General features: G+C 34.4%; 1 protein-coding gene across 1 annotated transcript; it reads left to right on the top strand.

The window, feature by feature from the left end:
• Positions 1-1,784: 1,784 nt before the first annotated feature.
• Positions 1,785-11,481, top strand: LOC133295013 (protein BREVIS RADIX-like). The gene is made up of 8 exons (XM_061493790.1): positions 1,785-1,910; positions 2,099-2,340; positions 2,541-2,592; positions 10,192-10,256; positions 10,310-10,528; positions 10,679-10,811; positions 11,000-11,241; positions 11,442-11,481. Exons 1-8 carry the CDS (start codon positions 1,785-1,787, stop codon positions 11,479-11,481), a joined length of 1,119 nt encoding a protein of 372 aa, XP_061349774.1.
• Positions 11,482-13,069: the final 1,588 nt, after the last annotated feature.

The following is a 13,069-nucleotide window of genomic DNA, read 5'->3' as shown; positions in this document are numbered from 1 at the left end:
TGATCGAAACCTACCAGCAATCAAGTAATGGCAAGGCTTCTAGGTTGCCTATTTGAACAAGTTTTAGTCTCTCCTTTTTCCCTCTATAGCCGCGGCACTACCAAAGGAAAGAACAAAGAGTTTAGTACATTTTGTGAAGTCCATGAATGCTTCGAAATGGTGAGTGTGTTAGTGAGAAATACCTAATTGTTCCAAGATCAAATACAAGCCTGGATCTTAGTCCTTCTTCCTAATAATTCCACCAAAGAACCCTTCATCTCTAAGCAAGAAAATCCTTCTTCTCCTCTCTTTAAGCTTGCGGCCTTGTATGTTCAAGGAGGAAGGAAGTTCATTCAAGAAGATTCAAAGTAGTCAAAGGTCAAGAAGTGTTTCCTTAAGTCGTTGATCATCTTCAAAGGTAAGCCTATGAACCTTCTTGGTTAGGAATGACATGTAAAAGCATGAAAGTGATATCCTAAGTATATGATCCCTAGAAGGCCGAACCATGTATGATAATTATAAGCATGAAGAGATGTTTAAATGATATGAAAGATGATGAAATGATGATGTTAGATTAGCATGTTTAGTAGCCTAGGTTCTAAATCAATTTTGCATGATCATAACCTTAGTTGGCCGAATATATAAGATGATGTTTTGAATGATGCTCTAGGATTTAAATATGATAAATTATCAATAATGTTAGAAGCATGTTTTAGAAGTAATCCCTTAGGTATTTTAGGGCAATAAGGCCGAATGGTATGTAGCTAAAAGAGGTTTTATTTGATTAATGTTGAAAGGATCTAACCATGTTAAGTTAATAATATAATTGAAAGCATGTTTTAAAAATTATATTCCTAGATGTTTATCTATGGTGGCCGAACCTATACATGCCTAGAATGAAATCTTTAATAATTCTATTAAGTGTTATGATAACCTAATAATGTCCTAAAACCTACACAAGTGGGTAAGTAAGCAAAACAACTCCTCTAGGTAATTAAACCTGCAAAGCCGAGACCTATACATGGATAAAACACAAATGTTGAATGTTATATAAGTTACTAAAAGATGATATGATGATGTTAGGGAGTCAAGGGAGCAAACAGGCAAGTAAAGAGGTCAAAAGTTGAAAGTATACAAGTAAAGAACGACAAGTATTGTAAGTGTTTACAGTTGTTGAAGTAATCTCTCTATGTATGCCACCATTATGAAACTATGATAAGTTATGGTCTGACTGCAATATGTTTATAGTGCTTTACATTATGTGATTATGATATTTTTGAAACTTAAAACCATGCTATTAAATGTTGGCCTGTGCACTGATACTCCAGTTGCAACCTGACGAGGACTCTGGGTATCTCCATAAGTCCGTAAAAGCCGGCAGGAATATGATGATGATGATGATGGCATGATATTTTTATATGATGATGTTAAATGTTCCATTTTGTATTGTTATTATAAACTGTTGCAGGAGTAAGCGTCAGAGTTGGAGAATGCTCCAGCTGTGAACCTTACTGAGATTTTCCCCAAAATCTCACCCCCCTTGACCACCCATTTCAGGAAAAGATGAAAGAAAGTAATAAGAAAGTTATGTGGGAAAGAAAGGGTAAGAGACTGGTACGTAAAGAAGAAGAAACTCCACCTACCTGGGAAGAGAAACTAAAGGATCTAACAGATAGAGGCCTATGGACTGAGGCTATGAAATTATTAATAGAAGCTTTTCCACATTATGATTTCGATGAAGCACTAAGTACATCATGTAGTAATAAAGACTTACAATACTTGGCATTTAAATTTGAAGCTGAGACATGTTTGATAAGTCGCGAGCCCAGAGGTGGTGGGCTGAGAATTGCGACATGATCAGGGAGCTTCTTAATATACAGACTTTAAATCAACGTGTTTTCATCACTCCTGCAAGGTCTGATGATAATGAGGTAATCTACAACTTTTACACACATATGATGTTGTTAAGAGTTAAGACTCTATTTCATCGACCTTGTTATTTTTCATGATACTTCAATTCATGTTTATCACTATATCGTGAGAAGAGGTTGACATAAATAAGAGCTCTCTATTGGATTCTCGAGATTCATTCATGTACATTACTATTTCCTTTGAACAGAACTCGGGGGAATCTGAACAAGATGTCCCAATGGCCTCAATGCTGAACATGGATTCGACTCCGGGGAATTTCCATGCACCCGCTGGGAATATGGGGTATTTCCATGGTGGGTTATCAAGGGCTAACAACCCTATCGACAATGACATGGATGCTGAATGGGTTGAGCAGGATGATCCTGGAGTGTCAATCACTGTGAAGAGGTCAGCTAATGGGACTAGGCAAATTCGCCGTATCAAATTCAGGTAATATAAAATGCATATCAAAAACATGTTCCTTATTGTTTTTTCCTTCACAATTAGATGGTCGTAGGAGCATGTTCTTTGGTGAAATTAGGAAATGGTAAAATCCTAGATTGCATGTAACATGTTGCCAAATTTCATTTAAAAATTTATTTAGAAGATTAGTGGGTTTTGATTTGACTCTTTGTTAACTCTGTCTGCAGCCGGGAAATTTTTGATGCAGATGCAGCCAAGGATTGGTGGCTGCGCAACAGGGTTCGAGTTCATGCTCAGTATATGTGAAGCCTTGTTGCTGTGAATAAAAGTGGATGTTCTAAACTGCTGGAATTTTCAACTTTTCTTTCCTAGACATTGTTATCTTCTTCTTGTTGTTGTTCACTCCAGTATATGGAGTGTAGTCTTGGTGATGGTCTCTTAATATGTTATAGTTGGTACTATTTCGTAAGTTTAAGTTTGTGGTTCTCTATTTACTCCAATTACTGTGGGGTATATTGCTGTTGATTTATCTTTGGTTGAACATTTGGTAAGTTTGGTTATTTAAGACCAACTTGCTCTTTTATAATATATATTTTCCTTGTGTGGTTTATCAGCGCAAGCTTGTAAAAACCCTATATGTTAATGAATGATACGTAATCTTTTCCCTAAATCCTTAGAGATCCTTCTTAAAACTTAAAAAAATATATTTCTGTTATAAAAAAAAAAACTTATATATATATATATTTCAGACATAATAAGCATTATAAAAAATATTTCTTCGTTTAACTCGTGATATCACTGCAGTCCTGTTTGCATAAAATATTTAAAAAATTTAAAAGATTAAATATACATATTAAAACTGTGTACCCTATGGGAAAAATTAGGCTTTTTGACCCTTTTACCCTTTATTAATTAATTAATAACCATTTTGCCCCTCATTCAAAACTATCTATTAATTTGTCCCTCTTTAATCGATTAAGTTGAAGATTTAATCGATTAAATGGTCAAAACTGACAAAAATGGTTGACTTGAAGATTTAATCGATTAAATCTTCAACTTAATCGATTAAATCTCCATAAAGAAACGAAAAGTAGATAAATAAGCTTTGCTTTATGGTTTCAATCATTTGATTATGTTGGATTGTCAATATAGATATAGTCCGAAAACAAAGGCCCCACTTGCTTTTATTACTTGGTGAAGGCAAATTTGTGAAGGAAAATACGCAGCAGACGCCTTTTCTTTTCTTTTCTTTTTTTAAAGCTCATCCATAAACTCCTGTCTGAAAGCATGATAAAAATTGGAGGGGAGAAAAAAAAATATTTCGTTCCTATCTCAAGTGACAAGACAACACTTGCTAACTTTTTGGAGATTTAATCGATTAAGTTGAAGATTTAATCGATTAAATCTTCAAGTCAACCATTTTTGTTAGTTTTGACCTTTTAATCGATTAACTCTTCAACTTAATCGATTAAAGAGCGACAGATTGATAGATATTTTTGAATGAGAGACAAAATAATTATTAATTAATTAATGAAGGGTAAAAGGGTCAAAAAGCCGAAAAACATATCCTTTTTAATTGATTTATGAATTGATTTATTAATTGATTGATGATTTATGTATTAATGTTTGATTGATGATTTAGATAAGATGAGTCAACAAACATAAATTGTTTCGATATGATGAGTTAGCATTGAGTCAATAGTGTATAAAGCCAAAATCTGTTCCATTCAAAACTTGATCGAAGAACCAGCGTTTATTGAAGAAGCTATAGAGTCGATTACAAAAAGTACTTGTTTGAAAGGCTCGTTGGAATTGATCCGCTACGGGATTTACATTATACGCAACAGAAGCACCTGAAGTACTAAACATAATAGGTATTAGTTTGGTAATGGTTGGAGCAGCAAACTCGGATTCGGCAAGAATCTCATTTTTTGGTAGTACGAAGGGGGAATTGGCCCAAAAATTGGATAGGGGTCAAGACGCAGTCGGGCACCAGCGGCTTACTCAAGTGCCCCCCGAACCGCGCGAAATGGTCGCCTATTACACGGCTCACTAACTCTGCCTGGGGTGTGGGGGTACCTATTATTCGTCGGCGGTACGGCGCACCCCTACTCACTTAAAGGATGCTGCTTAATTACGAAGGAAATTCTTTCTGAATCTAGAGAGTTCCCTTTCGTTAAGCGCATCGAGCCAGGAGTGGACATCATCATCTGCAGACAAATCCAGATCCTGTTTCATCATTAGCTTAGCTAAAGTGGAATAGTATGACTGGCTTTCCGGAAAATGAGACGAAACCCGCTTTCTCAATAACTTATCTTTGGCCACTGAAAACCGTACAGAAGCCTGACTTTGGGGTATAGGGAGAGATTCTCAAGATCTGCAACATCATACTTGTCCCTACTCAACTTATTAACTGCCCGTTCAAGGCGACTGATCTTCTCCATCAGAGGATCGGACGGTTGTGGTGGGACGTATGGCACTATCTGATTCATGGGAGTGAGAGCCAAGGACACGGCTGGTACTGCAAGAGGTTTTCTTCGCGTTTGTACGTTATTTAAATCATTCTAGCCTTTCGCTTGCTTATCTTATTATGTTTCTAGTTCTTGCTCGTGGTAAATTGTATATTCTTTCAGTTCTAAATTCATTTCCCCAGACCCGGGGACGACGTACCCTAATACTGTAATAGCTGCAGACAATTGAACAGCCGACATCTTAGGAGCTTTCCATTCAATGTCGTCAGAATCGACCATATTGTGAATGTAACTTACACGCGAGGGCCACCTTTTCTATGACTCCTTTTTCATCTGTTTCCGACGGCACCGTTTGATACTTCAATCGAGAGGGCCGTGGTCGAGAAGCAGGGACCCTCCTCACCATTCCCTTTCCCCAGATTACTGAATGTACCGGAATGAATTCCACATAAAAGACAGGAACTGGGTTAACAAAAGGGGCTCGAACTACAGGGATCTGATACCCGGCTCTCTTGGTATGAGAAGTAGGTTATGTAGGCAGACAACCTTTCCTAGGTTGTTCCGATCGCAAACGGCCAAAGAATCTATTAGTAGTATGCCGGAACTCTTTTTCTTAAGGTGCAGAGCGAACTGTCGGACTAGGAGCTTCGATGGCTTTTGTTTCATAAGCAGTTCTTCCTCTAATAAATAAATGGCGAGAATCTTTTCTTGGTGGTAGGGCAGTAGCCTTTAGCCTTTTCTCGGGACTTTCTCGATAGCCATAAGCTCTTCCTTCCATTAGTCATCTGGGCTTGTAGTTGAAGCAATTCTCTCTGTCAGGCCTATCCGATAGTCTCCCCCATTTCGCTTTCGAGCGAGGTCCTTTTTTATGCAATTTCTTATGTAACAACATGATGCTATTGCTTGCTGGCTACGAATCCCATTTCACGAAATGACTTTTGAGTCATTCTTTTTTTTTTCATTTATTGGGAGACTGAAAAGGGTTTTCAAACTCCACTGCCTTAGCCTTTTCTCTTGATGGCTTTCAATCAGACTAATAATCCGGACTATTAACCTTGGTTAATTCTTTTCACAGCTAAGCTGACTGTTCCGCCATATGCCATACTAGACTTTCTATTGATTAATACCCAAAGCTTTTTAACTATTGCTTAATCAAGCATTCCCGCCGTAGTCACAAGGTAAATCGAAGCCAAGGAACAACCTTTTTGCAGAAACCATAGCACCTACCCTCGTGTCAGGAGCTGGCTTGTGGGCTTAAGCCCGGGAAATCAAATTCCCAGTTGCAAAATAAATAAAGAAGAGCTGAAATAGAATTACCCTCGGTTCCTTCACTTCAGAAAAAAAAACCTTTTAAAGAAAAGAGGCACTATAAAGAAAAGTCTAGGGAAAGGAAAAAGGGGGAGAAGATATAGACACATAGAGAGAAAAAGACCACCTATTCTATTAATAAAATAATAATTGAAAAAAAGAAACACAACCCACACTCATAAGGAAGAATCCTCAAATCCAACCTCTTAGGGGGCTAAATCAGAGGAAGAGAGAGAATCGGGACTCAATAAGCTTCAAGGAAAGGAAGCTTTATAAGATCGGAAATAGTCTGAACTTTCCTCTGCTCTTTGAATAGGACATTAGGCACGGGGGATTCGGAAAAGGCAAAACAAGACAAACAACCTCATTTATTTCGGATAGAATCCGCTGGTAATTCAGAGTTTTACGAGTAAATTCGCGGCGAATCATCAGTTTTCATTTCATTCTTAGATGTGAAAGTCTTACTCTTCTCTGTGCTTATGCTTACTTTACTTCCAGTTTGCAGTCTACGTTTAAGGATTATTCTTAGACTGCTTTCTTTGCTTCGTTCCTAACCTTATAACCGCGTTTGAATGGAACAGTTTTCTTCTTTACTTAGCCAAACCTTCGTAGAGGTGAATCCTAATCATATGGAAGAATCCTAATCATATAGAGGTGAATCAACAGTTGTAATTTTATAAATAACTATTTCAATACTTTTTCTCTCTCTTCCCTTATCACCATTAATGATTCACTCCCGTCAAATATACTATACTACTTCTTTTAAGGGTTAAAAAGTAAATTAATTAATTGTATGCTCAAATTTATAGAAAACACCCATGCAAAGAGACCTTCGCTCTGCAAAAACCTAAAATCAAATTCACAAACATATCTATTTGAATGAATCCCAGTTCAAGACAAAATCTAATCGTTACATCTTCGTGTAGGTCGAAATTTACCTAATAAGGAGTTTTCTTATCTTAGAATCGTTATAGTTACTGTCATTCACTGAATCATAAATTTAATTAATGTTAGAGCAAAAGCCAAACATATTTGTTATGGTGTGAATAGATTCTAAAATATATGGGTCAAACTTACTTGACATAGAAGTTTGGAACCCTAAGATAAAGGTAGGGTCTTCGTTTACCAAGGTAGGACTTTAATAGCTGCTGTCATCATTCACAAAGCCCAATCACCAATAATTAAAACAAGTCAAACATATTTGTTAGAGGGTCAATTGATTCTAAACAGGCGGGCTGAAACTTATTTGACAACATATTTTGCTAGCTCAGGACCATTGTAGTTGTGATCGTCATTCACTAGGTAAGATATTATAACAATCAATTAGGATTATTATCAATGTTATTACTAATTAATTTTATCATTAAATCGATTACATTGATTCAACGGTTATCATTAAATGTGATAAATCATAATCATACAAAGATGGAAATAAATATAACTGTTGGATCAATATAATCGATCTAATGGTGAAATTGATTGGTTGTAACAATGATAGTAACCCTAATTGGTTGTTACAATATCATTTCTAATTTTTTTTAGGGTAAATTGATTCCAACTACCGCAATTAAACAATTAAAGTAAGGAATATTTTTGACAATTTTGACAATTTTGAAGCGAGAAATATACGGTTACAGAAAAGACAAGGATATAGAGGCAGCGTTTTGAGGTTGTGGTACTTTAACTCCAAGGGGTAGTGGGGTTGGGGTTGACTGCGTGAGGTTTATAAGTGTGACGGAAACTGTTTCGACAATATCAAAGAAGTGGACCTGGGTCCACAAGTTGTCAGGCTTTTTTTTATCCAATGCAAGGGAGATGTTCCTACGTGGTACATTGTTAGGGGTTTGATGAATTTCGGGTACAGATCGATGGTTAGGATTGGTTCAGGAGAATGCACTTTTTGACAGAATTGAATTTGGAAATAGAAACTTCTCATCCAGCTTGTGTTTTGCTGCTTGTTATGATGTCATCCTTGGATGTTAATTGTGATACAGATCAAAAATTCTTGCAATCACATGATATTCTTCCTGATTCTTCTCCCTGATTCCATGCATGGATGGACAGATAACTATTTTCCTGAGTATCTAATATAATTTTAATGAAAGAAATTGCCAATATTATCAACCGTTTCTCTTACACTTGATTTAAGTTATTTAACTTTTTTTATTAAAAAAAATTATTTAACTTTTGGCTTTAGTTATAAACTTTTAAGGGGTTTATAAATTTTATGTTACTGCTCCAAAAATAATTTTGCAGCTGAGACAATAAAATATGAGGGCCACAATTTTTTTCTCTCTTTTTTATTATCTCGAGCGCTGTGCGTATCGACCCGTGCAATGCTATAGCTAACGAGTTCTACAAATTTTGTGTTGATGCAGCAATAAAAAATTTATAAGCCCCAATTTTTAATAAAAAAAATAACATGGCATCGAAATTTTGAATTTACTTTTTATGGTAAGCTAGCATTAAATATATATATATATATATATATATTTATATTTAAATTTTAGATACTTTAAAAATTTGATTGCAGTCATTAGAATCAATTTATACCATAATAAAAATATTTGGGTTATTTATGTGATTAACAAAAGTTGGATGCGTTAATTGACATCCATAATTATAACGATCTTAGGGTAGAGAAATTTTTGTCCTATAATTTCCGATACGTTTATTTTAAATTTTGGATACTTCAAAAACAAACTGCCATTGTGAAAATCAATTTATACCATAATAAAATCATTTGACTTATTTATCCGATTAATAAATGTTAAGACATATTTAATGACAATTGTAACTATAACATTTCAAGGGGTAGAGAAATTTTTATGTATATTTGTTTTTTATTTTTTATATCTCAAGATTTGATTACGATAGTTAAAATCAATTTACACCATATGACTATCGATGGTTAGGATTGGTGAATGCACTTTTTGACAGAATTGAATTTGGAAATAGAAACTTCTCATTCAGCTTGTGTTTTGCTGCTTGTTATGATGTCATCCTTGGATGTTAATTGTGATACAGATAAGAAATTCTTGCAATCACATGATATTCTTCCTGATTCTTCTCGCTGATTCCATGCATGGATGGACATATAAGACTTTTCCTGAGTATCTAATATAATTTTAATGAAAGAAATTGCCAAGATTATCAACCGTTTCTCTTAACACTTGATTTAAGTTATTTAACTTTTTTTTATTAAAAAAAATTATTTAACTTTTGGCATTAGTTATAAACTTTTAAGGGGTTTACAAATTTTATGTTAATGCTCCAAAAATTATTTTGCAGCTGAGACAATAAAGTATGAAGACCACAATTTTTTCCCTTTTTTATTATCTCGGGCGCTGTGCGTATCGACCCGATTCTACAAATTTTGTGTTGACGCAGCAACAAAAAATTTATAAACCCCAATTTTTGATTAAAAAATACCATTTCATCGAAATTTTGAATTTACTTTTTTTGGTAAGCTAGCATTAAATATATATATATATATATATATATTTATTTATTAGATACTTTAAAAATTTGATCAATTTATACCATAATAAAAATATTTGGGTTATTTATCTGATTAACAAATGTTGGATTCGTTAAATGACATCCATAATTATAACGATCTTAGGGTAGAGAAATTTTTGGCCTATAATTTTCGATACGTTTATTTTAAATTTTGGATACTTCAAAAATTAAAATGCCATCGTGAAAATCAATTTAGACCATAATAAAAACATTTGAGTTATTTATCTGATTAATAAATGTTTCTAAATTGCGTGAAAGATTGGACAAGTAATATTGGGATAGATATTACTGGAGATTTCTACAAATAGAAAATGCTTTCCATTGGTGGTACGTAGTTGATAGTAGGATATATACATATATAGACTTTCACGTTCAAGGATGTTGTTGTCATCCACTTGCATGTATTCTCTACCAAGTACATTCTCCACTAGCCCAGCTTTAAAGGTATTGTATGATGCTTTGAAAATGACCCAAGCCTGAAACCTTAAGACTCCATGGTATGTATTAATTGTATGGTACATGATTAAAACTTTTAAATGCATTGATGCTAATTTGAATTTTTATTCTTCATATGCAGATTAAGGATCTGGCGCTGAAGCTTTCAGGGAAGAAAATCAAAGGTGGCACCTCCGAGAGCATCAAGTATGACACCGTTTCTAAAGGGGGGTTCCACACGGCTACATTGGTGGTGGAAGCGCAAGTTCAACCCCTGCTTTGGACTACACAAACCCCAATCAATCCCCAATTGGTAACACCACCCCTGGAGGGCGTCAACCTCAACCACCAGCTGGTAGTGTAGCGTTGGTGGACATGACTGGATCCAACGAGTGGATAGCACAGATGGAGCCAGGTGTTCACATCACTGTTGTGTCTCTTCCTATTGGGGGCAATGATCTCAAAAGGATTCGCTTCTTGTATGTATAATATGTCCCATGTTTTGAAAATATATGTAGTACCTTAGAGACCTTCATATATATATATATATGAGAATTTTAGTTGTTGAAAAAAAAATTAATTATCATGTAGTAATAAGGACTTACAATACTTGGCATTTAAATTTGAAGCCGAGACATGTTTGATAAGTCGCGAGCCCAGAGGTGGTGGGCTGAGAATTGCGACATGATCAGGGAGCTTCTTAACATACAGACTTTAAATCAACGTGTTTTCATCACTCCTGCAAGGTCTGATGATAATGAGGTAATCTACAACTTTTACACACATATGATGTTGTTAAGAGTTAAGACTCTATTTCATCGACCTTGTTATTTTTCATGATACTTCAATTCATGTTTATCACTATATCGTGAGAAGAGGTTGACATAAATAAGAGCTCTCTAATGGATTCTCGAGATTCATTCATGTACATTACTATTGCCTTTGAACAGAACTCCGGGGAATCTGAACAAGATATCCCAATGGCTTCAATGCTGAACATGGATTCGACTCGGGGGAATTTCCATGCACCCGCTGGGAATATGGGGTATTTCCATGGTGGGATATCAAGGGCTAACAACCCTACTGACAATGACATGGATGTTGAATGGGTTGAGCAGGATGATCCTGGAGTGTCAATCACTGTGAAGAGGTCAGCTAATGGGACTAGGCAAATTTGCCGTATCAAATTCAGGTAATATAAAATGCATATAAAAAACATGTTCCTTATTGTTTTTTCCTTCGTAATTAGATGGTCGTAGGAGCATGTTCTTTGGTGAAATTAGGAAATGGTAAAATCCTAGATTGCAGGTAACATGTTGCCAAATTTCATTTAAAAATTTATTTAGAAGATTAGTGGGTTTTGATTTGACTCTTTGTTAACTCTGTCTGCAGCCGGGAAATTTTTGATGCAGATGCAACCAAGGATTGGTGACTGCGCAACAGGTTCGAGATCATGCTCAGTATATGTGAAGCCTTGTTGTTGTGAAGAAAAGTGGATGTTCTAAACTGCTGGAATTTTCAACTTTTCTTTCCTAGACATTGTTATCTTCTTCTTGTTGTTGTTCACTCCAGTATATGTAGTGTAGTCTTGGTGATGGTCTCTTAATATGTTATAGTTGGTACTGTTTCATTAGTTTAAGTTTGTGGTTCTCTATTTACTCCAATTACTGTGGGGTATATTGCTGTTGATTTATCTTTTGTTGAACATTTGGTAAGTTTGGTTATTTAAGACCAACTTGCTCTTTTATAATATATATTTTCCTTGTGTGGTTTATCAGCGCAAGCTTGTGAAAACCCTATATGTTGATGAATGATACGTAATCTTTTCCCTAAATCCTTAGAGATCCTTCTTAAAACTTAAAAAAAAAATATTTCTGTTATAAAAAAAAAAAATTATATATATATATATATCTTTCAGACATAATAAGCATTATAAAAAATATTACTTCGTTTAACTCGTGATATCACTGCAGTCCTGTTTGCATAAAATATTTAAAAAATTTAAAAGATTATATATACATATTAAAACTGTGTACCCTATAGGAAAAATTAGGCTTTTTGACCCTTATACCCTTAATTACTTAATTAATAACCATTTTTCCCTTCATTCAAAACTATCTATTAATCTATCCCTCTTTTATCTACTTTTCGTTTCTTTTTGGAGATTTAATCGATTAAATCTTCAAGTCAACCATTTTTGTCAGTTTTGACCTTTTAATCGATTAAATCTTCAACTTAATCGATTAAAGAGCGACAGATTGATAGATAGTTTTGAATGAGAGACAAAATAATTATTAATTAATTAATGAAGGGTAAAAGGGTCAAAAAGCCGAAAAACATATCCTTTTTAAAATGTCATGATTTGAATAGTCTTATTTTTTTTCGCGTGTTTCTTTTTTGATGTTACAAGAGAAAGGCATAAAAATAACGATAATAAAACCTGTCAATTATTCATATAAAATTTATAAAACTTAATTTAGTGTCCCAAATTCGATTTGAATAGATAAAAAGGTGGCACTGTACTTTAAACAAAGCACAACGATCAATTAACAAAATCACAACAATAATAATATGATAGATCAAGATACGTATGCATAATCTGTTTTCCGAATTATGCCCTAGTAGTGTACGTGACGATTATTTAACATTACAAACTAAAAAACAGATTAGTTGTATAAAATTAAAATAAAAAATAACCCACGGATTAGTTGAGAAAACCTCTAAAAGAGCTTAATAAATGATTTGATAATATATTTGAATTTCTCATCCATCGAGATATAAAAATCCCCTTGATTCCGATCATATGACTACTACAAAAGGTATCAAATATCAAAACGAATTCTCTCATATGTTTTATTTAACATGATCACATCATATGGAAGAATCCTAATCATATAGAGGTGAATCAACAGTTGTAATTTTATAACTAACTATTTCAATACTTTTTCTCTCTCTTCCCTTATCACCATTAATGATTCACTCCCGTCAAATATACTATACTACTTCTTTTAAGGGTTAAA

Source organism: Gastrolobium bilobum, unplaced genomic scaffold, assembly GCF_033153095.1.
Source record: "Gastrolobium bilobum isolate Gb01-03AN ecotype WA unplaced genomic scaffold, APGP_CSIRO_Gbil_v1 utg55555, whole genome shotgun sequence".
Lineage (NCBI taxonomy): Eukaryota > Viridiplantae > Streptophyta > Magnoliopsida > Fabales > Fabaceae > Gastrolobium > Gastrolobium bilobum.
The sequence above is the reverse complement of the archived record's forward strand: the minus strand, read 5'-3'. Positions and strand labels throughout refer to the sequence as shown.